Genomic DNA, 27,404 nt, shown 5'->3' with positions numbered 1-27,404 from the left:
TGTCGATAAATTATCGAATTATTATTTCCACGTCCTAGGTGGCAACGGCCCACGGAAACAGAATGTAGATACCTACGCACGCCCGCCTTCTGCCTGCCACATGAGCTGTGGTTGGACCAGAACCAACCGGCCGTCAACTGATCGTCGTCCCTCATTGGCCCCCTTTCTGCAGAGAGACAGGTAGGTGGTTCCCGACTCCTCGGAAGCGAACAAATTGACAAGCTCCCCCCTCTCCAAAACACTGCCAGTGCCGCAGTCTCTCCCCAAATCATGAATAGCGAATTGAGTTCTTGTACGCGTGTCTTATTGTATGATAGGATCAATATGCAAGGAACAAAGAAAAAGAGGTGGGTGTGTGTGGTGTGCGTGTGACACCTTAGATGATGGTGCCTAATGACCTTTGCACATTAGCCGCCCGGTGGTTTGTGTGACGTATCCCGCGTAACGGCTCGGCGTCTGCGAGCTTCAGCAACCGTCGCACTGGGCCTTACAGGAGACTGCATTGCCACATCGCATCGATCATGTTTTGGGGCTTGGCGAGTGGCGGGTGGCATACAACATTGCTTTCTATGTATGGACAATATGATGGATGCATCGAGTACTACAGTTTCTCGATAAGAGATACTTGTGTGCACGGCGTACGTACAGTAAACGCCTACGAATGATATGACATCTAGGTAAGCCCCCCTTTATCCCCCAACCGCCGCCCGTCTCCAAGACACCACGCGATAGAGGGTGTGATGACGAAGCCCGCGTCCGCGTCCCCCCATCACTTCATCCATCCACCTAGTCCTTCTTCTTCGCCTCGCCGCCCCCGACGCGCTGGTACTTGCGCTTGTCCTTACGGCTCATCATGCGCTTGTCCCGGGTGCCCTTGCCGCCCTCCCAGAAGCCCCGGCCCTTCCGGCCGATGACGCTGCGCCCGCAGAACCCGCACGCCTCGACGGCGTAGTTCTGCTCGCGGCTGCACCACCCGCAGATCATCCGGTTCGCCCACTCGTTCAGGTGGTCCTCGGCCTCGTCGTGGCACTTGTCGCAGCTGTGCACCTTCTGGCAGCACGAGAACCGGAACCAGCGGAACGAGCGCTTGTAGTGGCCGCACGACCCGTTGCCCGGCAGCGGGTCCCCGATGTGCAAGCCCAACTTCTCCTGCCGCCGCTTCGGGCCCATCGTCGGCGGCAGCGCCGCGCCGTGGCTGATGGCCAGGAACTTGACCTCGGGGATCTTGAACTGGAACTTGCCGTGGCATTCGCGGCAGACGTTGGTCGTGACGTCGCCCCGTACGGACACCAGTCCGATGCTCGCAGTAGAGCACCTTCCGCACGTGGGAACCATTGTGCTATAGAGAACATTAGTAAACGGAACAGAACGATACTTCCCGTAGAGAGCCTCAAGGCTTGCTTACCTGGGTAACATGTCCGCGACTGTGCAGCCGGACACATCAATAAAACCAGCACGGGTAGAATTCTGGTGGACCATCTCCTGACGGAATGTTACCGTAAACGGCGTAGCACATTTCTTGCAGCTGCTCGCCTTTTCAGCGTTTGGGTGCAAGCCGGTGACCTCGTTGATGGTCCGGCACCGCTCACACTTGACGCTGAGGCTAAGAATTGACACTTGCAGCAGCTCAATGCCGTGCAGTTCGATGGACGGGAAGGATATGGATGTTCCGCGCTCCTGTGGCCGCGAGTCTACCTCCTTCTTTCCACCTGCCGAGGGGACAATCACCACCCCACCGTCAGAATCACCCTCGGAGTCCCACGATTCCAGATCGTCGTCGGAGTCTGACTCATCGGATTCGCCAACAATGACCCATTCTGGGGGTCGTGGGATATGCTGGATATGACTCCGGTCATCCTCGGCATCCTGGCCGAGTACTGCTTTCTCTTTCCCCTTGTCCACCGAAGGCTCTTCGACTTTAGGCTTCATAGGCGCTGGGGGCTTGGCAGCTTTGGCAAGAACATGCATGTTCTGTGCAAGATAATTCAAGTGCGACATGAGGGACATCTGGCTCTGCTGGGCAGCTCTAGCAGCAAATGCTTCTTCCAATAGCTCCGCGTCGTGAGACTCGACATCGTTCAGTAAGATTCTGAGTTTCTGGAGAGGATATAGTAAAGGTATGATCATCTGAACAGACTGGACAGCCCGGAGCCCTGCGGGCAGATCGTTGCGGCGTTTTGGTTCCAGGGGTAAAGTGTACACCACGCCATCCGCAGATTTGTGGAATAGGGTCAGACGACCCATTCGAGCGTCAAGTTGCCTAGTCTCCTGCGCACGCCTGGCTTTGGCTTGGGCGATCTGGTCTTTTGTAAACGATTCCTCTGGGACGTAGGGTTTGTGCGGTTTTGACGGAAGATCTGTCGCTGTGGTCGGTTCAGTCACGGAGCTCGTTGGCGTTGCTTCGTATTCCATGTGCCTTGTATCTTTGAATGAAACCAGTTTCACAGTATCGGTCTGCTTCTCTGATAGAAAAGCCTCCAGTTCCTTGTCGAGAGCATTCGTGAGCGCCAACAGGGTGGTGCCTGACTTCCTCTCGCCGACCAACTTGTCCCATCCTCTCTCGATGTTAACACTGAACCCCCGGGGTATATCCTTATTCCGTACCCGTAGAACCGGATTTCCCTCCGGATATGATTCGGGGATTTGCAGCTCGCACTCCAGAAAGTCCAGCTCAAAAGGGAAGTCTGGGTCTGATGGCTTCAGTTGGAACTGCACATTTGTAGTGCCGTTTTGAAGATTTGATATCCGCGGCGAGTATCTCCGCTTCAGTTGCTCAATCTGATACTTCCGTGGATCCTGAGTCTGTGATTGGGGGATGGGTTTTGGTACAACACGGTCTGCGCGTGGCTGTGAGACCGCTTGCTGGCCATCAACGGCTCCCTGGGGGAGATTATTGGTGGATATCATGGCGGATGCGCGAAGTATAGGCCGACTGTAAACCGTTTCCAGGCCGTAGAGTACAATGAGGGTGTAATGTGTGGCTCGTTGCACTTGTGTCTGTGGCGTCTCTGCTGGGTTGCTGGAGGGCCCGAAGGATCGTTGGTTCAGATATCGGTCGATACTTCCAGAAATGCAACAAGGCGAGACGGTGGCAATAGGAGCATGCACGATATACTTATGCAAACATTCCAGTATCTCGATACTCAATGCGTGACTCACTCAGGGTAATATGAAGTAAAGAGGTCGTCGTGATGTGAAGATTGTTCATACACTGGCGGTTCGTTCCAAGCTGACGTTATTGGCCACTACCTGGTCCCGAAGGGTCTGTGCTTGGCTTCGGCGTGGCTCGGTGTGGGTTTTCCGGCCGTAGGGCTGGGGCCCGGCCTGGATGATTCATTCTGGATCATTCCAATTCATGCTGGTTCATCCGCTGAGGCCAACTTCCTACCTTTCCGCTACGGGGGCATGCAGTGACAACGCTTTGAGGCAAGGCTCTCTCTCCTCAGTTGCAGATATTCGTGCCTCTGTACTGGTAATTTACTGTTTTCAGCTGCTCGGGTCCCTTATGCTTTGCCTGCCAACAACCCCGCAACTCTGCCTCGGTCGCACTGCTGAAGGACTTGCCTAGGCTAGTGCTTTTCGGCATGGCAGATTCTTGTTTGGGCGAGGACATCGAGGGCGGCGACATGTGTCTTCACTTCACCCTACCTACCTTACTCGGCAGGTGAGCCAACCACCAGGTCAGTATAGCACTGCGATTATCACTTGCGCCCGACGACGGTGAGGAACGCAGATGACAGGCTCTGCATGATAAAACTGCCGGCGGGATGCGAGCCCACGACGGCATGCCCGCCCGATGATTTGTCGCCTCACGCGCACCAGGCTCGGGACCGGACATCCGCTCAGTGACAGGCCAGCGACAGGTGAGGGCCATTTGATCAGGAATGAATGGTTGACGCCAGCCGTTGGGCATTCACAACACGGAGAGGGAACGCGCAACCCCCCACCCCTTCCAATGATTAGCTTGGCTTTGCATCCTGCAGCTCCCCATCACACAGCAAAACGATGGTGCCCATCGATGCGCAACATCGCCGCGCAAGCAACAGTGGCATCGTATCGCATCAGAAACCTATGGTTTTGGACCGTTTCCAAAATCGTCTCCATCAAAAGGTTCTACCTACGGTGTGTATTTTCCACCGGTTCTACAGGCCAATGATGAAGGTCTCAAGGATAAGTAGCAAACGAGACGCAGCAGGATGAACGCCGTCATTTGGTGCCTTCTGGAGCCGTTGTCGTCGTCGTCGTCGTCGTGGCGGCCGCTACTCTGCATCCGCGCTGTATTACAAATGCGGCGACCATGGACGATCCGGATCGCCTCCCGTATTCATTCCTCGGTCAATCAGGATATTGACAGTTGAATATTGCGACTTGGATTCTTTTATCATGCCTGATCAATTCAAATAATGATTTAATCTTTTTACGTCTCTTAATCTCGAACGCCCTCTGTCGCCTTCACCGGTGCCCCCCTCGAGACAGAAGGTGTGGCCAGATACATTCCTCGCAATATCATTGCATGGTCGGAGTCTGCCAACTCATCGTTGGCTTTTCAGATGACCTTAGTTTATATGCAAGTCAAAGTCAGGCCCCCCAGCCTCCTAGGGCGGTGAAGTTCACTTACATAACGCCAGCGGGCGGGGGAGGAAGCCGACGCCTAAACTGGCCATGCCCGACCCTGCCCATCCCTCCCTACCGTTTTGGCCTTGCACACACGGGGTAAAAGGTGGGGGAAAGCCTGGGGGTAAACACCGTCCCGCCGCCCAAGCCCACTGCGCTGGCCATGTCTCACAGGCACATGTGACGGATTGGTATTGCCCATTCCAAACCCAAGTAACAGGTAAAACCAGCTTAATTACGTATCTATCTATCCTGCCTTTTACTACACATGCGCATACCGACAGACCAGAAGAGGGAAGCAAGTAAAATAACCCTGCCCGAGCGATCGTGTGAGCCGATGACGCAGACCCCGGCGATCTGGTTCACTGCTTCTTACGAGATAGCGAGTGAGTCAACTGAGTCTTTCTTCACCATGCGGTCTGTTTGCTGGCATCTTGCCGTTGGTGATGCTGAGCTGGCGGCCGGAACGTGAGCCTGTTGCAGACATCATCGTGAGGCTGTTGGGTTGGTGTGTTCAGGTCAGGTCAGAATTCCAGCCAGTTGGTTTGGCCTTGGGTCTCTCTCTCTCTTCCAGGTCTTTGTACTGCTGGAGGCTTGAGTACTTGGGGTTACCCAAGCGATTCCAGGAAACGATAAAATGATAATTTCATATTCTGGTTTGACATCTATTACGATAAAATGATTTGATATATTAATTCATTTTTGTTTTGGATGATCTGCAACCCCCACCTCCGTCTAGCGAACAGAGCATATCACGGCTAGCTACTACTCAACATCTACCGTTTGCTATTTGCATTCCCTCTGCCATTTTCGATGCATAACACTCGCCTGGAATGAGTCATAAGTCTCTGAATAGCATAACGTACCGTTGAAGGGGCTTGGTGAATTATCCATTCAAGTTATGGTATCACCGGCCACCACTCCGCCGTGGCTCTTCGGGTGGCTTACCATGAGGGCTGTGTCGTGGCTCACAGCCGGCCAATTTATGTAGAAGCCACTAATAGCCATTCTTGCGGAAAAGAAAAGCAATACATTCCCACAACGGCCCTTGGTCAAATAAATATCGCCTTGGAAATGCATATATTATGAAATAGGTTAAATCCCAACTTATGCTTGAGAAAATGGTGTGCGCCCTCCAAGCCAGGCCAAGCCACCCCTGGCCCTGCTTTCCAGCTTCTTACTGGTGGCGGCCCCTACACTGCAGCGTTTGCCCAGATCTCGCTCAGGAGTGGGCTGCATGTAGGTCTCATTCAGCATTAGACGGTCAGCCAAGCGAGGTCTTGCTTTGCACATGGCCCTGTCAGGCTGACCCAATGATGTATAAAACCAAAGGAAAAGAGGGAGTCAGCCTCCTGGTTATAAACATCCCAACCTAGCAAAAACAAGCCTTGCTGGTTTCTCGTCGATCGTCCACATCAGCGATCAGCCTTGCGCGTGGGGGCAGACGCCTCGATCCATCGCAGAAGCGACGATCTGCCATGGCGGCTTGGGATTCGGCATCACCTAAGACTCGGCAATTCAAGGTCACGCGTCTAGTTTGCTGTAGTGCAGCGAATATTTTCTAACTTGTCCGTTGTTGCCTTGCACGCTGATAGTATCACCCGAGGAAGAGGGATTTTCGGGGAGGCCATGTGCTGTACGGGGTTGCTCTTAATAGGTTTGGGGGAAATGGTGTAGGAACCATAAGAACATCGAGATGTTTACAGATGATTATCTTTCCTGCACCTAGTAAGAGAGTCTGCCTCTTCCTATTGGTTGGCAAGCCTGGGCTTTAGAAATGCTTGTGAACAGGATGTTGGTGTTGAGCCGAACCTATGTCTCGGGTGCATGGAACATCCTGTCCTTCCAAGTTTCCTTGGCGTAACTATAACGGCAGCTTATATGAAGTATCATCGTAACATCGGCTCAACTTGATCGGACTACTGAGAATACGATGAGTTCACACTTGCAGCTACGACATGTGGAAGCTTGGTCGATGCCTCGTAATATGGGAAGAAGCTGGATCTTCATACTTCCTCTGCTCTCGACCGAAACAAAGTTTTAACGTATTGCAGCGATAACCCGCCCTACATCGAGCATAGTGGCGACGATTGTGATACCGTGTTGGCATGCCGCACCGCCAAGGTATATCTGTTGCACGGGGGAGGGATACATCAGCATCATAAACATAGATTCTACCCGTTGGAAGGGAACTGTTCCGTGTCTTCACTGCCTCTCCCCCAGACGACGTCGGACTTATAGTTATAGGAACTGCAAGCCTTACAGGCACAGTATCATATGCCGCTACGATCTTAAAAGTTTGGTACCGAGGTGACCTTGCTGCTGTACACAGTAGCTGAAATGTAGCACAACCCCTTGAACACGATCCGGATAGAACTCACGCAGTGGTGAAGAGACGTACCAGTTTCGATGCAGTCCTGTGAACTTCTTTGGGTATATATAGTACACAGTTGATGTATCAATAGAGTAACTCATACATTCTGGAGCACTCAAGTGTCGAAAAGGGGTAGCCCGGCATTTCCGATCTACGAAAGCCAAAAAGGAGTAGCCGACCGGTTTATTCTGTCCGGGAAGGAAATGCGTTTCCTCACTGTCTTTTGACTATTACCATGTTTGCAGAATGCACCGCCCACGGCAATCCCGTGAAGAAGGATCTTGACAAACACTGTACATGCCTTCTCATCTTGCTTCGGCAAGGCCTTACCTGCCCATTTGTGCTTCTGAACATGCTCGAACCCCATTCGAAATCAAACTCGGTTAGCTGGAAGCCGTACTTCAAAAGCCGACTTTGAGTCAGACATGGTGATAAGCCCACGCTGGAACTAAACTTGGGCATGAGAACGTGGTCGTGCTGGGAACTTGGAGCATGCCCCTTAGTTATCACGAGTGGTTTACATCGACCTAACAATCGCAGGAAGCGATCAAGTAAAGACACCAATGTGTGTGTATGTGTAAAGATAAACGTACTTCAATTTAAGACAGAATGAATCATAGATGCATCATCGTTCGTTGGCGGCATTTCTTCAACGTGCAGCCTTCTCGTGCCAGCAGTTGCCCCTTACTTGGTACTGGCTGTTCAACGAGGAATCCAACATCACATCTCAAGGCTCAGTACGATACAGAAGCAGCCAATTAATATGCGCAATGCCGTGGAAATCGCCATTTAAGCCTCTTCGGGGTATCCGAGAACTTGCCAATATCTACAGACAGTGCTTGGGTTCTCCCAACCCGATTTCCAATAAAACATCACGGATGAGAGCGAGGGATACGAGTCTAGGTCCGTCCCATGGGTCTAATCTGGCGTGCGGCTGCCATTGGCAGTGTCCGCCCCAGCCGTGCGGACTGCCCGTCCCCCAGACCCAAGGATACACGTTTCTGGGAATATTCAGATAGCTCCATCGTGGCATCTATCACGCCAGACAAGATATACAAGTTTCCCCTTTCTCGCCTATCTATTGATTACCTCACCTGGACTGGGCAATAGCCCAGCCCGGGCCCCTTGTCCTCTCCTCGGCAGCAACGAAGCGAGAGGGAGAGCCTACGTGCCTACCCAGTAACAAAACACCGACCGTGGAATAGCCGTAGCTTGCCATCGGTACCCCTCAGGAGCCACGCACGTATCACCGCCTTAAACTGCACCAGCAGGAGGGGCGGGTGGCGGGGTCTACGGCGTGTCAAGACTCTTACGGCACGACGGCAAGCGGGTTTGGATCTTCGTCCGTAGCTCGTTCGTCACTGGGTTACTTAGGGCCATGTAGGTAAGGCAAGGGGCTGAACCCATTGGGCCGCACAGCCCGGCGCAGGTAAGCGATCATTGCGACTACATGCCCGGATCCCACTTACTCAGGGGGGCCAACGCCGCCCGGTGGTAGTATACCGTGTATCCAGCCAATACACCTTGTCGTATATTGTCTCAGGTCGAGGGGTCCCCGGGGGATACAACGGAAAAACTATTCGCTCGTTGGCTGCAATGAGAGAAGCCCTCGATACAACGGAGAAGTTAAGGTTGAGGTGACGGCTCGCTTCGCAGCACGGATAGGCTGATAGGCTGGTGGTGGTGGAGCCGGAGAAAGGGATCGCCATGACAAGGACCAGGTAAACATGCATGATGAGCAGGACGGACCCGGACCGTGGACCGCGGGGCCATTATTGGGAGCTATAGAGAAATCGTGTTATAGTTTGTGGCCTCCCCTTGCCCTCGTCCGCCTGCTGCTTGTCACTCTTGAGGGTGACAAATATAGTGGGCGCCGCCCTCAATGTCACGCAAAGTAGGGGAGGGGGGCCCCTTCTTTTCATTCTAGAAAAGCGGTGTGGCTAGGGAGGAGTGCCGAAGTGGCAGGGGGGCAACCAGCCAAGGCCAACATGGCCGGCAGGCTTCTCCGTACTGCTATTTTCGAGAAGCCCGTCTGAGACGGCTCCTCCGAGGCGGCGGCTGAAGGGGGAGGCTGGCGCCCTCCCGCAAGCTCTTTGTTTTTGGCCTCGCCGGCGACACCTCGAAAGTCGTGCTAGGCGATCTGTAAACCAAAGGCGGAATAGTCCATGGAACATCAGATAACCCAGAGACATAGAAAAGCGTTTGATGCTGCTGAATGCAGTTGCATTCTGCGTGAACTGTTGTTTAGGAGCCCACCCTGTCAGGAGGGGAGGCCCCTCTGAAAAAACACCTTCTCCATATACATCCTTGCCCTTTTTAGGGATGGATAGTCGAGGGGCAGAGGGGTGGGATAGGGGCAAAACAGAAGACGAAAGAACGTTTCCTTTCGTTCGGCACAGGGAAGGTAGGTATGTGCTCGTGCCCAAGCCCCTCCTCACTCCTCGTCTGTCAGCCAGTCCAGCCAGTCCAGTCCAGCCGCCATGGACAGCTACGACAGAGAGAGTCCACAGAGCCTGCGACGATGACAATGCGTAGGATGACGGACATAAAACGCGTAAACCGGAAATTTTACCCGCTTGTTTGACGTCCTTCTATCCGGCTGGCTGTCTGCCTTAGCACGAGGGCCGGCGCTTGGACAGCGTGTTCCTGTACCCTCTCTGTACCCTCTCTCTTACATATCAACACCGCAGGTTGGCCAAAGTCGGTGAGGTGCGTGCATTGCAAGCAGTCAAGCTCAGCAGGTGCTGCTGTAGGTAGTAGGAACCCGAGGTAATGCGCCACCGCCTCATGCAGGTTAGAGATGGCAGTAGCCCGCCTTCCGGGCCTCCGTCACGTTACCTGACAGCTGTCTATCGCAAGTAGAGGAGCCTCTGGACGGAAGAAGCTTAGAAGACTGTATCAGGAATCATGCGAGCAGGGATTAGGCGCGTTGTGTTATGTGGGTGGATAAAAAGAGCGTCCGAGCGTATTCCATGGATTATGAATCAATGCGGGCTGCCAGCTCGCACCACCGATGCCGAATATCTATTGATAGTTGTGTGAAGATATGAACGACCAGAGTGTTGAGCCGCAGTTGCTGTGACGACATAACCCACGTCGTCGGGGTTGGTACCGTGCTGTGCCGCGCCTGCAACGCTCTGCAACGCGCTTCCAGGGCTTATCTGACGCGCTCTACCGAAGGGTCGGTTGTAGGTGTGTGTGTGTGTGTGTGTGTGTGTGTGCGCCGTGTGCTTGTGCGCGTCGGTCATGTGCTGCACTGCACAACCGTGGCAGGGGTGCCAATGCTCGACAAGGGGTGTTAGTGCAGGGGTCGGGGACACTGGTGGGCACGCGGATGATCACCCGAGAGCCGCAAAGTTGCTTCTGCGAATAGGTTGTCATGCTGAATTGAGCAACAGAGAAAACCTCTGCCAGCCAAGAGTCCAGAGGTAGCTAGGGGCATACTGTCTCTTCTGTCCACTTGCTCAGTTCATAGCTATGCAAGTAGAAATATTCAGCTGCGCGTAGGTCCAAAGGGGCGGTCAAAAAAAAAAAAAAAAAAAAAAAAAAAAAAAAGACAGGTGTGGATAGATCGATCCCGTCCGCGCCTACTTCAACCCCTCGTCCTAGCAGTAGTAGACAAAGACGCTCAGATGGGCAGTTTTGAGGTACGAGCACACGGGGTTCTGCTCTGGGTTCTGCGCTGGGCCCGAGCGAAATCTACCTCGACAATCCTGTTTACTTCGACGTTGAACAACTTGTGGGAAACATAAGCATCCGATCTGTCTGTGATACCCGGTAGGAATGCACTACTGATTTGACCATGGCGCCAGTGCTAGGACAAGGCCAGCACCAGTACGATGGAAAGCGTCCTGATTCGACATCACTTGATGCTAGACCATGTTGACTTGACGTGACGTGGGTTGGTATCGCGAGACGGCCCATTCGACCCTGCTATTTAGAAAAGGAGCCAATTCACCAGCTATGAATATACACTGGCATTGGCTCGATCTCAAACGTATCCTCGCCTTGACATGAGACCAGAAAGAAGGGACCCCTTCAAGGCCCGCCAGGAAACACATCATTCTTCACTCACCTATCTCGTGTCCATCCATTTGCCAAAGACGGGAGCCTCTCCGTCGTTTCCGTCGCCCAATCTTGCATGACGAGACTGCATGACGGGCATATACAAAAAACTCATTTGGGTTGGCGATCTCGCGAATATTGCGAGGCTGATTGAGATTATGCCATGATTCCGCATGTCGACAGCTGAAGTTGCTTCTCCACTGGCAGCCGAATAACGCATCGCGATTGGGCCAATGCATATAGATGCAAACGCGCCATTGCCGCCGCGTAAAGTGCTATTTTAGTCGTGAATGCGATGGGGTTAATCAGAAGGCGAGCGAGCGGACTTGCAGCAGTCAAGGCACGTCTCACCGCGGCGCTGAAACAAGCAGAGTCGCTGATGATGAGCCGCGAACGGGTATCCCGACTGTCGGAAGAGTCTACAACTACTCCTTCATATCCACTGGTCAGGCAGGCTGTGCGCTGGTCCCGCCAGTCCGTCCGTCCGTGAGATCGCCTTCGGTTCCGTCAGTCTGCCCCCCCACACAGAGCGACGAACGCTAGGGCTAATGTGTTTGATGCGCAATGAGCCTCACCAAGCTCGGGCAGGACAAGCATGACCTAGTACAGGGAGGGGACAATCTGCAGCATGAGCACAGGGATGGCTGAAAGATTGCGCGAATAGCGCCAGAAATTCACTTAAACAGCCGCTGCGTATTCGCCGTAGATGGCATGACGTCTTTGGCGAACGAGGTACTAGCTCCAAGGAGGTGAGATGTGAAGGCAGGGAGAGGCTGACAGGTGTCTCCGTCGACGCAGTGCCTGTCCGGAACGCATTGCCATTCGAGCCGGACTCGATAGTCTTCGCTATACCAGGCCTCGCCCCGCTCTGGTCAGGCTTGATGCGGAAGGCTTCCAGAAGCTGACAACGGAAGTGATGATCACAACATTGCTCGAGCGGTAGACATGCTGCAATTGGAATGGCATGACCCGCGTAGGAAATAGTGTAGAAAGTCGGTGGGCCTGGTAGGTACGCGCTACTGGCCTGGAAAGATGGTGGATGGCTCTAGTTGCTACAAGGAAGGATGAGAGGAGGTAGGTTAGAAGGGATGAGCACCACTTATCTGGCCCTGTGAAAGATGGATGGCACTTTCAGACCGGCGTCGACGGGCGCCTCATCTTTGGCCCAGCTGTTGTGTTGACATTGTCGTTGGGCAAGCGGTGCGCCTCCACGGTTCGACCTGTCCTTGGGAGCAAACGATGACGAAACGCCAACACAGAAACTTGAAGGCTTCAGAGGCATGCTGACACAAGTATCCTGCCGTTAAAACAATAGCAACGGATAGGCCAACGGGTTGCTGCACCGATCCACCAACGCTGCTTGCTTGCCTGTCCCAAGGCTGGCAAGGACCAGCTCGCGTCCCATCCCATACTGTGTGGTGCGTGCTGCTGGCTGGCTCGCTGGGTGCTGGGTGCTGGGTGCTGGGATGTTGGATGGAAGCGCGGGTCACGGATGCGGATGCGCGCAACTCACCCAGGCAGACAGACCCTGGCGTCATGGTCGCAAGTTGTCCCCAGTAAGGAGCTGCCAGATGGCACGGACAATGGTCACGTTTGAGGCAGAATCATGGCCCATGCCAAATATAGTAGAATGGTGGAGTGGTTCGAGAAGTGTTCTAGGGCAAAGTCAAGGCGTCTCCGAGATTGACGAGATGAATTGATATCATAAGCTCATGGGCATGAAAGGAGAAATGAAGGGGGCTCCCTAGCCATCCGAGGGGGGCCACAGCGGGAGATGGAGGCGCTCTTTCCACGGGCCATGGGTTGACCAACTTCATGCTGTCTGTCAATCCCCAAGTTCGTGCGACCCCCGTTCAGGCCGACATGGGCCCTGCAAAGCCACTTTGTACTAGTCGGGCGGCCGTGCCGTGACACACGCGATTGATCAAGATGAAGCGTTGGTGACCCCTTCCTTCCACTTGGAGCAGCAGCAGCAAGACAAAACAAAGGGACACCTGCTCGCTCTGACCTAGGTGAGAACTGAAGTGGGAAAGCCGCCCAGGAAAGCCCATAAATAACAACCATGGCCAAAGCAGCAGCAGAAGAAGGCGCAGCCAAACTATCTGTCTCGTGCCCCTTGGCGCGCGCCGGGGTCCATGTTTCCACAGCTTCGCTGCCCGCTTGTTTCCCTTCTCGAACCGTTCTCGAAGGCTGCCGCATCGCGTTAGGCCCAATTTCGTGCCTGTTTGAGATTCATGCGACGAACGGCGCATTGACGGGCAATCGATGTCATCCTGCACAACCGAAAACAACTGCTGACTGCTGCCCTCGTTGATTGGCCCTCGAGCCAACATTAGAGCCAAAAAAGCAAGGACGGCCTTTGATTTGACCAACTTGGACTACTGCTGCAGCGCTGCAGCTAGGTTACCTACTACTGCTGTTTCTCACCTAGTAGTACTTACTGTACAGTATAGCACTGCCATCCGACGAGTAACACGCATGTATGCGTTTTTTAATCAAGCAACCCAATCCACCACTCACCCAGTCTGGTTCGCTAGCAACTCGTATTCTTCCAGGAGATGGCCGTCAGAAATGGCGGGACCTGGAAGCAGTCCCGCCGTTCCCGCCTTGAAAAATATGATAAACGTGTGTCATGGTGGTAGCCGGGCACCAGGTACTTGCTCAATATTAATTAGGTCAGCGGGTTCCCGAGCGGACAGGCAGTCAGACTGGACCGGTACGTTTGAGGCTTGTTGGCTACTAGCGTAGATCGTTCATTTGCTGGATCTCGGATGCCCTCTCCAGAGTCCAGCGTCCAGGAAAAGAAAAAGAAAGGGGGCGGCAGTTGTACAGTGACATGACATTGCATACTGCCTGTCTATGTATGTATCAATGTATGTAACACGAAGCGTTTAGGTCAACCACTAAAAGTCGACAGGATGGAGGTGAACAGAAGATGGCCAAGGCCTCAGCCCTGTCCTGCAGTCGACTTGGGAGATGAAGCAGCAAATGAACAAATCATTTGGGATGGCCTCGTGTCATGATCGCTTCAGCCACACCAAAGTTGCCTGCTAACGAATGTTTGGTGCATATGGAATCTTGGGGGCTTTCCTTTTTTTCTTTCGTTCTTTCTTTGGCCCACCTCCCTCGTGACAAGTAACATGTCAACTCTCAGTATTTTGATTTGGAGTTTTGTAATGTCGCGGTTAATGAGATTGAGCTGCAAAACGCTCTTCTTATTCTCCACGCATTGGACTTCATGGCCTCCGGAATCGTTCGACCGCCACCCACCCAAGCATTATGCAAGTATTATGATATTTAAATACATGTACGGAGGCATAATGAACTGGACCACTTAATCCGGTTTGCTCCCAGCGCTGTCATTGCCGTTTCTGGGAATAGAAGAGAAGAAAAACTGATAGTAGCTACTGGGTTTTGGGCGGTAATTTCCCGAGGCCCACGGCATCGTCGTCACCCTTACGGGATCTCAAAGAAGCACATTCCGCTGCAAACTTGCGGTGCAATATGCTTGCTGCATCATGCATCTGTCTGGCGGTTTATAGGGGACCTGTATTGATGTGTTCCACTTCAATTACGGGCACTGGTCGTTCGGGCTGGTTGCTGGGTGTTATTGAACCTTGACCGCGATTGCAGAGACACGAGCTCGGGTTTGGATTTACTAGGCGACGTCGATGGAATTCAAGAAGCACTGTCGGTCAAGAGCTGTGACCAACGGCAGTCTGCTGTGGCTCGGGGGGTGGGGGCAGATCTTCTTACAGCCCAATATCACCGAAACCCCTGAGAATAATTCTAAGGATAGCCTGGGAGGGGCCACGATTGTTCGGATTCTCTTGGCAGCATACGCACCTTTTTGGGGGGGATACATGATACCTGTGTGAACAATGATGATGGCCCCAAGGGTCGGCTGCACAGGGTACATTTTTAAGGCCAACAGGGGATGGATTTTCCTTCCCAAGCTTTTTTCGGTAGTAGGGACACACCGACACACCAGACCTACGGAACTGCTGGTCCTAGCATGGAACATTGAACAACCCGAAGAAGGCCCAATGGAAGCTCTTCCTACTGGATGCCTCTGGGGAAGGGTTGCTGCTGCATCGAGGACGCTTTTTTATTTTCCAATGCCCGCTTCACTCACCTTCCACAATATTATAGATAAAAAAAAAAAGTCGATTTAAAAAAAGGAGAACCAGATTGAATTAATCAACCACAAGCAACTTGCATCAAAACGTTTCCAGTTGCAAACGTCGGCCACCAGCAACACGCGATCTGATGTTCGTACTGCAGCATATCCTTTGACGTATTGCACATTATATTTCATTCTAGAGCCCCACCCGCAAAACAGTGCTAAGACCAGCCCGGATGGGTTGCTGGCCATGTCAACAACGTATTTCAGGTACCCGAGTTCCTGCAGACAGCGCCCCAGAAATGCATCCACGGTGAGGTCTCCACCTGGCCAGCTCACCTACCTAACCAGCTAAGTTTCTGGCCTGGTTAGACTGAACAGCAAGTTTTCGATTGTACATGGCATCAGGAGCAAGCTGCCACCGCGGGCGATGCCTCCCAAGATCAATTGATTGATTTCGCGTCGCGCTGCCAGCAACTTGGCATCGACCCGGTGCAGATGCGTTTTCCTAGACCAGTGGTGATGTATCGCCAGCCTGAATTTGGTGGTATTCCCGTCCTCAACGGACTCGATGGATGGGATGCCCAGTAGCTAGCAGCAGCATATATCAATATCAGAACTGTGAATGGCTACGCACGACACATCTCAAACCCTTCGCGTCCGCTAATCTGCCAGCCTACCTCATCCAGCGATAGTACAAGTACCTAAGCAAATAGGCCACCACTGACCAAATTGAATGATAGATGGAATAGAGTACGTACCGTGGCTGCCGGGGTCTCGCTTTTCTTTACCAGGGCCCCCGGTTCGTTTCAACCAGCAACGCTCTGTCCACCCGACCTTCACTTGGAATGACTAGAATACATCACCTCCTGTACTGTACAGGGATTTGAGTACCTCTAAAGCCCAGCGTACCCCCCCAAAGGAGCAACAGTGCCCAGCTGTGAACCGATTTTCCCAGTCCCAAATCATCCTGATTTTTGTCGATGTCACATCCATCACATAATTTTCTTTTTTAGACAGCTTCTATCTCTTGAAGTGCAGCGGTGCCCTCTTCCTGCCAACGTTGTGAACTCTCGCATCGGACTCTCGACCGTTACCCTTCTCTCTCCCTCCTACTGTTCGCAACTTGGTCCTGCACCTGGCTATAACTTCTAGAAAAAGGTATGTCCGGACCACTCCCTGCCCTGTTCTTAGCGTTTGCCTTGCAGTTGCTATATGCTGCCCCGTGCTGTTTGCCTCGACAGCATCATCCTCCATGTATCTATCTACAGATGGCCTCTACTCAACAGCAGGTGCTGCGTCTATGTCGGTTGGCCCTCGGCCATGACAAACTCTTATTGTCGGGTCTGCGCATGGCTCACTTTGATGGGCCTGCCATGGCGGGATTGTCTACACTCAAGGCTCCCGACCACATACGATCGCAAACCTGCTGGGCCTGTCTAATTCATCCCCCCTACCCAGGGCTGTGTTACTGACGCCCCCCGAAATAAACCACAAACACCTCGCCTTTCCTCCCTTGATTACCCTTGGTGCTCGATTCACGTACTCTGCATGGTCCATCTGAGGCAAAGCTCCGTTCTGGCCTTTTCGCATTTTGTCCATTACCAGCTTCGCTGACACGTCCTGATCAGGGAACAGATCTAGCTTACATTCAACACAATCCCACCACGCACTCTCACTCCCTTGACGCCAAGCCTACCGCCTGCCTCCCGCGACACGTCATATATTCAACCGTGGGCTCTTCACCCACCTGTTGACGCGCTGAAACGACAATCATTCGACGCGACATCAGAAGGACGCCTCACTCATTCTGGAAATCGAGCACTCGAGGGAACTGCGGCGCAGACACGGGTTCTTGATATTCTTCGCGACGGGTGCCGGAATTACGAACACAACAATCCACAACCCAAAAAAAAAAACTTCGGTGGCTTGATAATCTCGTACAAACGTGGCCAAGACGCGGGCGACACCAAAAGAACCAAACACCAGGAATATTTCTCCGAGCTCCTCGTCCAACTGCCTTGATATCTACGCTGCCGATCTGTACAGCTGTCTTTCGATCTCGAAATAGCTTCGACATCCCAGTCCAGGCATCCGATTCTGTGTGGCAGAAAATACCACTGTGGAGTTTCCCAGCAGACAAGAACTCCTTGATTCGCTCGACTCGAGACAGGTGAGAAATCCCATTTCCCATCTCTATAGGTGCATCACTAGGCCTTGGCCGACTATCCAGTGTGGTTTGGCATCGGCTGTGTTCAGTCGATGTTGGCTGCGAACAAATTGGGTACTCACCGCTATATTAGTATCCTGAAAGCACCCCAGTGTGGCTTATCACGTATGGGACTTGCTTGCGATACTTGGGCTTGTACTTTTCCCTCATCAATGTCGAATCCGTTTCTAACTGGCTGTGCCCACAGACAACATTATCCGGTCCTTCAAGACGCCGAGTTCTCGATTTTCGCGGAACCCTCTCAAAAGAAAACTCTATCTTGACACGCAATCCTCTGTGGATGGTGTTACTGAGCTAAACGACAAACTCATAATAGCTCCCAATTGTGTCGTTATAGCGCACTTACCATCCGTCTAACTATGTCGAGGTCGCCGCCGTCCGAAATTATGAACATCACGAACATGCTGGACAAGAGGAACTCGGCCGCGGTGGCAGCTGTTAATGGCCAACCTACCGTCTCAGAGGCCCCGACCCTTGCATCGCACCCTCATTTGCTAGGTGCCGGCATCGATAGGTCCAACTCACCACACGGCTCAGAAAGCTCGCACTACTCTCGAGGTGGCCCCGGCGATCTACACGCTTTGAATATGGCCGCCACCGCGCGATCCTACGGATCCCCGACGTCCATGCATGCGCATCTCACAATGCCAGACCACGGCATGCAAGCAACCTTGCCCCCTGGAATGATGATTCCTGGCATGCCTACAATGCAGCCTACTGCAAATGGCATGACCGTAGGATACCCGCAGCCCGTCAAGATGGAGCACTCCCAACAGCAACAACAGACCCAGCCTCCGGTGAAGGCGTTCCCATGCAGTACATGCGGCAAGGGCTTCGCCCGCCGTTCCGACTTGGCAAGACATGGTATGTACTAGTCTAATGCCACCCTCATATCGCGATCTCCTTACTAACATGGCCCATCTAGAACGCATTCATAGCGGTATTCGACCCCACGTCTGTGACTACCCCGGCTGCGGCAAACAATTCATCCAGCGTTCTGCCTTGACTGTGCATCAGAGAGTGCATACTGGAGAAAAGCCACACATGTGTGAGCGATGCGGAAAGGTGTGTTTTGCCACCAGTACGAAAATCCGGCAGAAGTGTTCTTGAAACTAACCAGCAATTTATATAGCCCTTCAGCGATTCCAGCTCCTTGGCACGCCATCGACGCATTCATTCGGGTAAGAGACCGTATAAGTGCCCATACGCCGATTGCCAGAAGACCTTCACTCGTCGAACAACCTTGACGCGCCACCAAAACCACCACTCGGGTACCGTGGAGGAAGCAGCGGCAGCTACAGCGGCTGTCTTGGCTCAGCAGGCGAACAAAGCCGCCTCTCGCCAATCGCGCAGCGACGGCGATCCCGGATCCAACCATGGCTCTCCCCTCAACACGCCGTCCCCGGCCCACCGCAACATGTCCATGTCGCCAAATGGCGAACTTGCGTCGGCGAATGCCATGCGCCAAAACGAGTACTCGTACATGAACAACAACGGCGGACTACCCGCCCATCTGCGCACAGACATGCACTCGCAGAGCTCTACGTCAGCACCTACTGCCTTTGGCACTGGAATGCGACCCACGTCCCACCCCACGAGCTACCCTCCCCCGCCTACACTGGAGCCCAGTGTTGAGCCGCATCAACCTGGTCCTGGTAGCGCCGGTGGTAGCCCGCACATGAGCAGCGTTGGATGGGCCTCGCCCTCGCATATGTCCTCGCACATGCCTTCGCCCACCCACAGCAATAGTGGCAGCGCTGCGTACGTGTACCCTGACCCTGACCAGTCTTTCACACCCAACGGCATGGGTCAAATGTACTACGGCAGCGCTGCGGGCATCCGCCGACCCAACAGTACAGACCCAGGAACGAACACATTTGATCCCAAACACCGCCCCGGCGAGATGTGGCCCACAGTGTCGCAGTAGGATGGCGGACCCTACGCCAACGTTTCGCAGCTTTTCGAGCCAGATGGGCCCGACTCGACATGAGTCGGCGATGTTACGATTTCGGATGGCCTCGGCGATGGCCCGATCCTGCCCCCTTTCCCATTATTCATAATCGATAGATCTCCTTTGTCAGACACGAGTCCTTTTGCTTTCCCGAATACCCAAGGGCGCGGCATGTTTTTGTTTCCCCTCATCGACTTTCGAGGGAACCACACCAAGCGGCGTTAATAAGAGGAGAAATTGTGCTTTGCTCGATCTGGGTGGCAAGATGGCTCGTCGGGGCGATGCCGCGACAAGGTTGGGCCCTACACTTAATAGCATCCGGCATGATGCGAGACTCGCCGGAAGAAGTAATACTGGACGGGCCCAACCTGCGGGGGCTTCATGACGATGGCTACGAGATTAGGCCGGTGACGTTAGCCTCTCATTTTTGGTTGCCTTTTCTTTCGCGCAACACCTTCTCAATCATAGACTGGTCTGGCTCGGCAGCCCTGATGAAAACACGGGGGCATGAGGTCTGGAGGGGAAAACGGAAGTGCTTTGGGGGTAATTACGGTTACCCAGGCACACGTGTGGCACAGCCACCATACCGCAAAAGAACTGCAGGACAGGAGATAGAAGGGGATCCGGCGTGTTAGGGGCATATTGTAGAGTATCTCGGCGATATTGACAGCAATGGTTGAGTCGACATTGATTAAGGCCTGCGAAGGGAAAAAAAATTCACGAGAAAGCGGTTGTTTCTGCTCCATGATTCAATGACTTTTTGTCCAAAAGGGTGTATTTGGTGCTATTTTCCCTTTTCCTCTATGCGTGTTATATCTTGGCCATTCCTTCGTTCCTGGCGATTATCTTGCGTGCGTTGCAACACCATATCAGATCAATGTATCTTAATGTCCATGGAGGCACCATGGGATTTCGTCATGGTTTCGCACCTTCTTCGGCCCCCCTTAAAGTGTACCGGGCGCCTGGTTCTGGCTTGCACGGACTAGTGAGATGGATTGGATCAGTGAAGTGGTTGTCTTTTAGCATCTTAGGTAGTGGGGAAATCCTACGCTGAGCTAACAACCGTACACACTCGACTCATCATTGCATCTACATGCACGCATACATACATACATACATACACAGGCAGGGGTTGTTGGAAAGTGGATGGGGCCAACTGAGTGTGTGGTGTGTGGTTTTGTTTTGTTTGGCACATGCAACGGGTGCAGGCACGGGAGGCAAGCAAATACGGCCTATTTCCTATTTCCTGATCCCCCCTGGTGCGACATCCACCACCCGAGTTGATCACAAATCAATAATCTGCAACCTACACGACCGAGCGGACAAGCCAGCACAACAAAAAGCCCGTCTTCCTCCCATACCATACAAGCGTCCATTCATTTATTCATACATTCATCTACGGGTATACGAACTCCCAAATTATGAGGTCTTCCAATCTCCTGCCATGCAGTCATTGTTCAACGTCTGACATATGACTTCGGTTTAGGCATGCTATCCAAAGGTCTTGCCACGACATCAAATCAAATATACCCTCTCACTACTACTACTCCTCCCTCACATCACGTTGAATCTTGCTTGCTTGAGGTAGCATACGCGAGAGTGACAAACACACGAAGATGCCCGTTGACTGTCGTCGCCGTGCCGCAGCCATATATTTAGAACCTCCGCTCTCACCCATTGCGGCCGCTCTCCCCAAGTCAGTAGCTCTTAACATTGGCACCGTCACCTGTCTGACGTTGGACCTGGGGCTCTTGCCTTACCGTTGTCTGACCTACGGCATACCCACCCTACAAAGGCCAGTCTCCTCCTGGTGCACCTAAACCAAGACTACTAAGAACTTCCGTCGCCTCATTTGCCAGGCCACACCCCAAACCTGTGGATCTACAACTTGGCTGCCCGATAAGACAAGATGGCCAGCATCAAAGACCTGTTGTCTCCCATGGATGACCAGCCTACAGTGGATAGGGATAAGGAGAGGGCGGGACAGAGAGAGGACCATACCGGGCCACCAAGGACGCAGCATGGCTATGTTGTTGCAGAAACCACGCACTTTACCATCGAGTTCATTCTTGACACGATCTGTCCCCATTGCTACATCGGGCTTAGAAGCCTTCGTGCAGCGATCGATGTTTACAGGAAGCGACATCCGGAAGCGACCTTTGAAGTGACCTGCTCACCCATGATCTTGAATCCCCATGCTGCCCGGAGTAGTAAGTTCATGACAGATTTTCTATCCCCATGCTGCCCTACACTTGGTAACACAGCAAGGCGAACGGACAGAAGCTTGGTAAATTATCTTATTGCCGCAAGCCGGGCGTTCTGTGTCCTCGGGACTGGTTCTAACACAACCTTACAACTCCTAGTTTCTCAACGCCCACCTTGTCTGCCCAGTCATCCATGTTCGTCTGTCCACGTTGTGGTCGTTCCCCAAAACTACTGCTGCGTGACCGAACTCAAGCTGATGCAATCTTTAGTCCACAACAAGCAGGAATACTACGTGTTTCAGCGTAAATACCCGCCCTCGAGACTGGTGGAATGGAGTCGGCTGGGCGACGATGTTGGCATCGACTTCAGCTGGAGAGGACTGACGGGCAATACGAGGGACTCGCATAAACTGCTCCGTCTGGCGCTCGAGGGAAGCTCCACCACCTCGACAAGCCGCAGCACCGCCTTCACCTCGCAAGGCACATCGTCCAGCGCACAGGGGGCCGTGGGGATCCCCGGCCCGGCAACTTCGGCAACTGATAGAGGAGATGGCGGCGGCGATCCTGCCTACCCTGGTCCCCAGATGCAGCTGCGCCTGCTCGAAATCATGTACCACGAGTACTTCGAGAAGGACCAGGACTTGTCGTCCCAGGCGTGGCTCGTCGAGGTGGGGTCCCGCGTCCTGGGTCTGCACCCCGATGAGGTCCGCGCCTGTCTGGAGAGCGACGAGCGGGACCGCAACATGACGGCCTTGCTGGACGACGTGCGTGATCGCGGCTTCCACGCCATCCCCCAGTTCATCCTTCAGGAGCGCTATCTGGCGGGTGGCTGGCAGAAGCCCGACGTCTTCTTGGAGGTCTTTGAGCGGATTCGTGCTGGTGGTGGGGCCGAGGGAGGCGTGCTTCGTCCTTCTTCCTCTCGTGCTACTGCTGCTACTGCTGGCGATACATGTTCAGCCACGAATGGGTAGGGCGGGAGACGACAGGGGAAGGGCCTGGCCTTTGCGGATAAGTACGCGCCGTCTATTGGTGCTACGGGGAAGCATTTTCAATTTGCGAGACATCGAGTCGATTTCGAGGAACATTGGAACATTAGGTTTGGATTTGGACACACTTCCTTTTGGGGATATTGGAGCCGATGACATGGTATGCTCTAGCGAGTCGGAGGGGAACGACCAATTATCACAAGCCACCTGCAGGGTCTATCACACCAGAGTGCATTGGTATAGCTGTGATGGCTTTGTGGCTGTTCGGACAGATGGAGATATCCATGGGCGGAGTCTATTTTGCGGTTGAGTCTGGGGGTTGAGTCTGGGTTACTTGCTGATCTTGGTGGTATTTTATGATGTCGATGCATATCTCATTTACAGCAAGCTGAACGACATCACGACATGTCTCCTTTTTGCCCCCTGAAGCTTCTTTCCCGTCATGCCGTCTTGTGAATAGATAGTGTTGCTGCACACACATCATGGCGCACGTTTCTGCACCAAGTCCTTGTCTTGATTCATCGCAGGCCACTCACTGCCCGACCATGCGTTTGACGAGCAAGCTCCTCACCACTCCTCAGTCTCATAAAGATGGCGAAGCCTCCCGCTCGTCCGACCCCCCTTCCTTAGGCGCCGGCGGAAGACGTGTACGAGAGGCACGAATGCCATGCCTAGCTTCCTTCCTACGTTCCTTCCACGACTTCAACGTGACCTAGCAGAAAGCACCGGGAATGGGGGCCACTGCGCCATCGTACGATATATGCCACCACTGCCACGGCATGTATGCGGGTGGTTCAGTAATCAGATATACGCCGGCAGGTCGGTCAGGTCACAGGGCTGACTGGCCTATATGACCAACCCATGAACCGAGCGAGGGGCGGTGAGGTGATGTAAGGCCAGAGACGAGGCGAGGCGAGCCACGATGGATTCAGATAAGAAGCATTGAGGCATCCATTCACAGTAATAATCACCCTAGAGACCAGGCAACTCGGGCAACTAGATATCGAGGATTTCCTTTTTCTGTCCCGCATTTGCATTCCTTATCAGTATACGTCGTACAATCTGTTGTTACACGTCTTCGACATCCCTCTAAGCCTAACGTCCTATCATATCATGACGTAGCAGGGGCTGCCCTCCCTCCTTGGTGGAGAAGAAGATACCTCTTCCCCCCTGCCCGGATGGCTTGCGGATCTGCTTGCGTGTGGCGTGCGTTTACATACTACCGGGCCGTGGCTTGCAGCTCTCTGTCCGCCTTGCGCAAGCGAGATTGTGTGTGTGAATCGGCAGTTAGGCTGTATCTGGCTGCATTTGGCCGGCAATTGCAGCCCTGCTAGCAGCGAGGCAGGTCAGCCACAGCAAGGTGGTCTTGTGAATCGGCGATAACCAAGAAGATCAGTAATACCGCCAAGAGACCCAGTGCCCGGGCGTGGCACGTAACGAGAGAGGGGTGTCCGGTCTCGTACTTGCATATGGAGCACTGCTTGAGCGTCAAGAAGAATGCCCCTGATATGCAATTAAGAGTTAGCCAGCCCCTAGAAGCAACAAGCAACTTGAAGCACGAATCTGCGTAAGATATTCGCAACAAAGCAAACCAGTCATCATGACACGGTTCAGACCTAGCCTTTTTCTCGCCCATTTCCACGTGGTAAGCAAACAGAAGTTCACATACGATCAATGTACTGTCAGGTTTCTCCAATGTGCCTGTATGTCTGAAGGCCCTCTCAGAGGAAGGTCAAAGTCCAATTACGACGACGGGTTCTGAGCGGCGTGAGGCGTAAAATCACGTCCACTTATGCGTCAGAACGGAGACAAGTACAAAGACCTGTTGCAATGGCGCCATCACGGCAGGCTAGAGCGAACAGCATTGACGTCGATCTCAGGGAGTGTTCGGAGTTAAGAAGCCGGGTAGCAGTATTTCAAGGAGACCAGCCATGTCGTGAAAAGACGAAAAATCAGAGCTTTATTAGTCTAACCATGATACCTCACCAGATGCTGCCAGCGATCAAAACGCCTCGAAACGCCAATGCCATGCTTGCGGAGCTAGCCAGCCAGCCAGTCCGCAGTTGTAGTAGTAGTAGTAGTAGTAGTAGTAGTAGTAGTAGTAGTAGTAGTAGTAGTAGTAGTAGTAGTAGTAGTAGTAGTAGTAGTAGTAGTAGTAGTAGTAGTAGTAGTAGTAGTAGTAGTAGTAGTAGTAGTAGTAAACAACAAAAAGAATTAAACCCGCGACCGCTCTGCCCTCAGCCTCGCTTAAGATGGCTGTAGTCCTTGAGGAGATGTTGCATGTGGGTGTTGGTGACCTTCTTGGTGGTGCGGTTGGGCTTCCGCTTTTGTTTTCCTTTGGCCGTCTCCTTAACCTTGAGCTGCGGATCCTCCGAGGCAGGCTTGATGCCGACCGAGATGAGCTTCTTATTCATGTCGTCGGGGGCAGGAAGCTTGACCCGCTGCCACTGCACCTGGAACTCCGGGTCGACTTTGTTGAACAGCTCCTGTTGGTCGCGCCAGATGTACTTGGCGTGACCGTCCTTCTTAGTGCGGACCACCAGAATCTTGTGGATGCCCTCGAGCTCCCGGAGGGCCTGGTCACAGTCGGGCCAGCCGTCCTTCAGGTCCTTGACGTCCAGTTTCGAGGCATCCGTCTTGTTCTGCAGGTACTGCAGCAGGCTCGTCTTGTCGACCACGCCGGGGATCTTGGCGCGGAACTCGTATTTGCCGTAACGCCAGGCCGGCACCGTCTTGGGTATGGGCTCCGTGTGCGCTATGAAGTTGATCTGGTGATGCCGGCGCAGGTACTTGACGAACTTGGACTGGGCCTCCTCGGGGTGGTGTTGCATGGTCAAGTGGTTGAGGATGTCGGAGAGGGTTTTCGGCTCGCCCTTGGCCTTGAGGAATTCGACGGCGTAGGTCAGCTGCGTCATCATCTCCTCGCCGAAGTTCTGGCTTTGACTGGCCGCAGCCGCGGCAGCAGGGGTCGGAGTGGCATGGTCGCGGATCCGTTGGGCGGCGTCGGCGCGCTTCTGTCGCTTAGACGGGGTGCCGTGGGAGGCATTCGAGGCATTGGATGGCGAAGGCGAAGGCGGTGCCAGAGCACGCTTTGTTCCGTTGACGCCTAGCTTAGACGACATGGTTGCTGATGGCCGCTGTGCTGTGTTGTGTTGCGTGTTCGTGGTGAGCAAAGGAAGGAGGGAAACAAGGTAGACCAAGGCTTGTTTGTAGAAGCGGTTGTAGGTTCCGAAAAGAATGAATGCGATGAAATGAAGCACTGGAGACAAGGAAGGAAGGCTGTAGCAGCTCAAAGGCTTACTTAACAGCCGGTGGAACCCAAGATTGAACGTGCATCCATGGAACAATCCGTACGTACAACATTGAAGTAACCTAGCCCAGTTGGGGGTGGGGCTGGCTGGTGCAGGACTAGGTGCTTTTTACTTACTTACAGAACCCAGAAGAGCCGCATCCAGCCTTCCATTATATCTTATCACTGCTATCAATTGTCATTGACATCTCCAACTTGTAAAAGACCACATTGTGGCAAGGCTTTATGTCTATTCAAGGGGAAATGCTCTTGATTGTACAATGGGACTTTCCTCATGTGGCTATCTCGGCCACCCATCTACCACCGCCACAAGTAAAAGGGTCCAGCACATCCAGGTCAAGAGCTGTGACTGGATGTGAGTATCCCCTTGATGGCAAAAGCGATGTTCTCACCAGGCAATGCTTTTGATGCCGTTAGAGGCTATTGATTCGGCCATATGCGAAACTTAGCTGATATGGTTGGCCTGTCTTGTACGGAAAGTATTATACTAAAAGCAGCACTTTCGCCATCCAAGAGATATACCATTGTCTACCGGATCTCAACTCTAGACGGAGGACAGGCCACAGCAAAAGACTAGATTAGATACACTACCTGTCACTTTGGGTAAATGGCAAAGTGAATAGAGCAAGTGCTGTTGTACAGAAATAGGGCATTGCACAGCTCCATGTCAATTACAGTGCGGATCGGACCTGATCAAGGGAGGGAACAACTTTACAGCACCACCTCTTGCTCTTCAAGATATAATGCATACTTCTAATAACACTCACCCCCTCTATACCCGAAAACAAAGCAAAAGCTTAGTAGGTCCAACTCCTATACTTCTATAAGTAAAAGTTTAAGAAACTACTTGCGAGACGCAAGCAAGCTGGAGCAGGCCCTTGCCTCCACCGATTCACGGAGAATTCAATGGAATGCTGACAGTGCATCATCGGGTTTACTTCAAGAGCCAGCCTGTCCAATCAATGACACAGCAGCAACGGGGAACATACGTTGCGCGGGGTAGCTTGGGATACCCGAGTACTCCAGATAGACCGGCCATCCCTCCCGAGGATCATCTATGTTACGGCATTCGGACTCCGGCGGATTTACATAACATCCCAGGGGGGCGCAAACATAACACATAACAAGCTGCCAGGCACCAAAGACGAAGGGAAAACGGCGGGGATCTTTGTACGGATAGCTCGGTTGCCACATTCGCTATCTCTATACTGATTCCCAGCTCCCTAACAAGGTGTAACGCTCAGTTCAATCCAGGGACATCTGCTGCTTCCATGGCGGTAAAGGACCAAAGAGTAGTGGTCTGTGGTCTATTAAACGTTGAAGTATTGGGGGCTATGTTCGTCGTGATTCGTTTCAGAAATCAACTCCTGTACGTTCCGAATCCTGAAAAATGTTCATTAAAATAGTGAGGGAACCGTTCTTCTATGTGTTGTGTTCGCCGCAGTCGGCCATCTTCTTCTCTTGATCAGATGTGCGTCATGCGTCCCGCTTCCACAACCGGCTCGTGAATGTTGGGTGCGCAAACTGCGATGGGCAAACTCGCCCGC

At 53.1% G+C, this 27,404-nt stretch overlaps 4 protein-coding genes across 4 annotated transcripts; 2 read left to right on the top strand and 2 right to left on the bottom strand.

Moving 5' to 3' along the window:
* Positions 1-786: 786 nt before the first annotated feature.
* Positions 787-2,907, bottom strand: PG985_002118 (uncharacterized protein; the record flags this gene model as incomplete). Its single annotated transcript, XM_066821887.1, has 2 exons — positions 787-1,339; positions 1,406-2,907. The coding sequence occupies 2 exons, from the start codon at positions 2,905-2,907 to the stop codon at positions 787-789; spliced, it is 2,055 nt and encodes a 684-aa protein (XP_066689319.1).
* A 14,858-nt stretch (positions 2,908-17,765) lies between these two features.
* Positions 17,766-19,333, top strand: PG985_002117 (zinc finger protein 58; the record flags this gene model as incomplete). Its single annotated transcript, XM_066821886.1, has 3 exons — positions 17,766-18,270; positions 18,332-18,471; positions 18,539-19,333. The coding sequence occupies 3 exons, from the start codon at positions 17,766-17,768 to the stop codon at positions 19,331-19,333; spliced, it is 1,440 nt and encodes a 479-aa protein (XP_066689318.1).
* A 1,933-nt stretch (positions 19,334-21,266) lies between these two features.
* PG985_002116 (uncharacterized protein) lies at positions 21,267-22,532 on the top strand (the record flags this gene model as incomplete). The annotated part of the gene is made up of 2 exons (XM_066821885.1): positions 21,267-21,567; positions 21,832-22,532. 2 exons carry the CDS (start codon positions 21,267-21,269, stop codon positions 22,530-22,532), a joined length of 1,002 nt encoding a protein of 333 aa, XP_066689317.1.
* A 2,252-nt stretch (positions 22,533-24,784) lies between these two features.
* On the bottom strand, positions 24,785-25,669 carry PG985_002115 (TFIIE beta subunit core domain-containing protein; the record flags this gene model as incomplete). The annotated part of the gene is made up of 1 exon (XM_066821884.1): positions 24,785-25,669. The coding sequence occupies one exon, from the start codon at positions 25,667-25,669 to the stop codon at positions 24,785-24,787; it is 885 nt and encodes a 294-aa protein (XP_066689316.1).
* Positions 25,670-27,404: the final 1,735 nt, after the last annotated feature.

The sequence above is a fragment of the Apiospora marii genome, assembly GCF_038362585.1.
Source record: "Apiospora marii strain CBS 49790 chromosome Unknown utg000002l_segment0_segment0, whole genome shotgun sequence".
Lineage (NCBI taxonomy): Eukaryota > Fungi > Ascomycota > Sordariomycetes > Amphisphaeriales > Apiosporaceae > Apiospora > Apiospora marii.
This window is presented reverse-complemented; position numbering and strand designations above follow the sequence as displayed.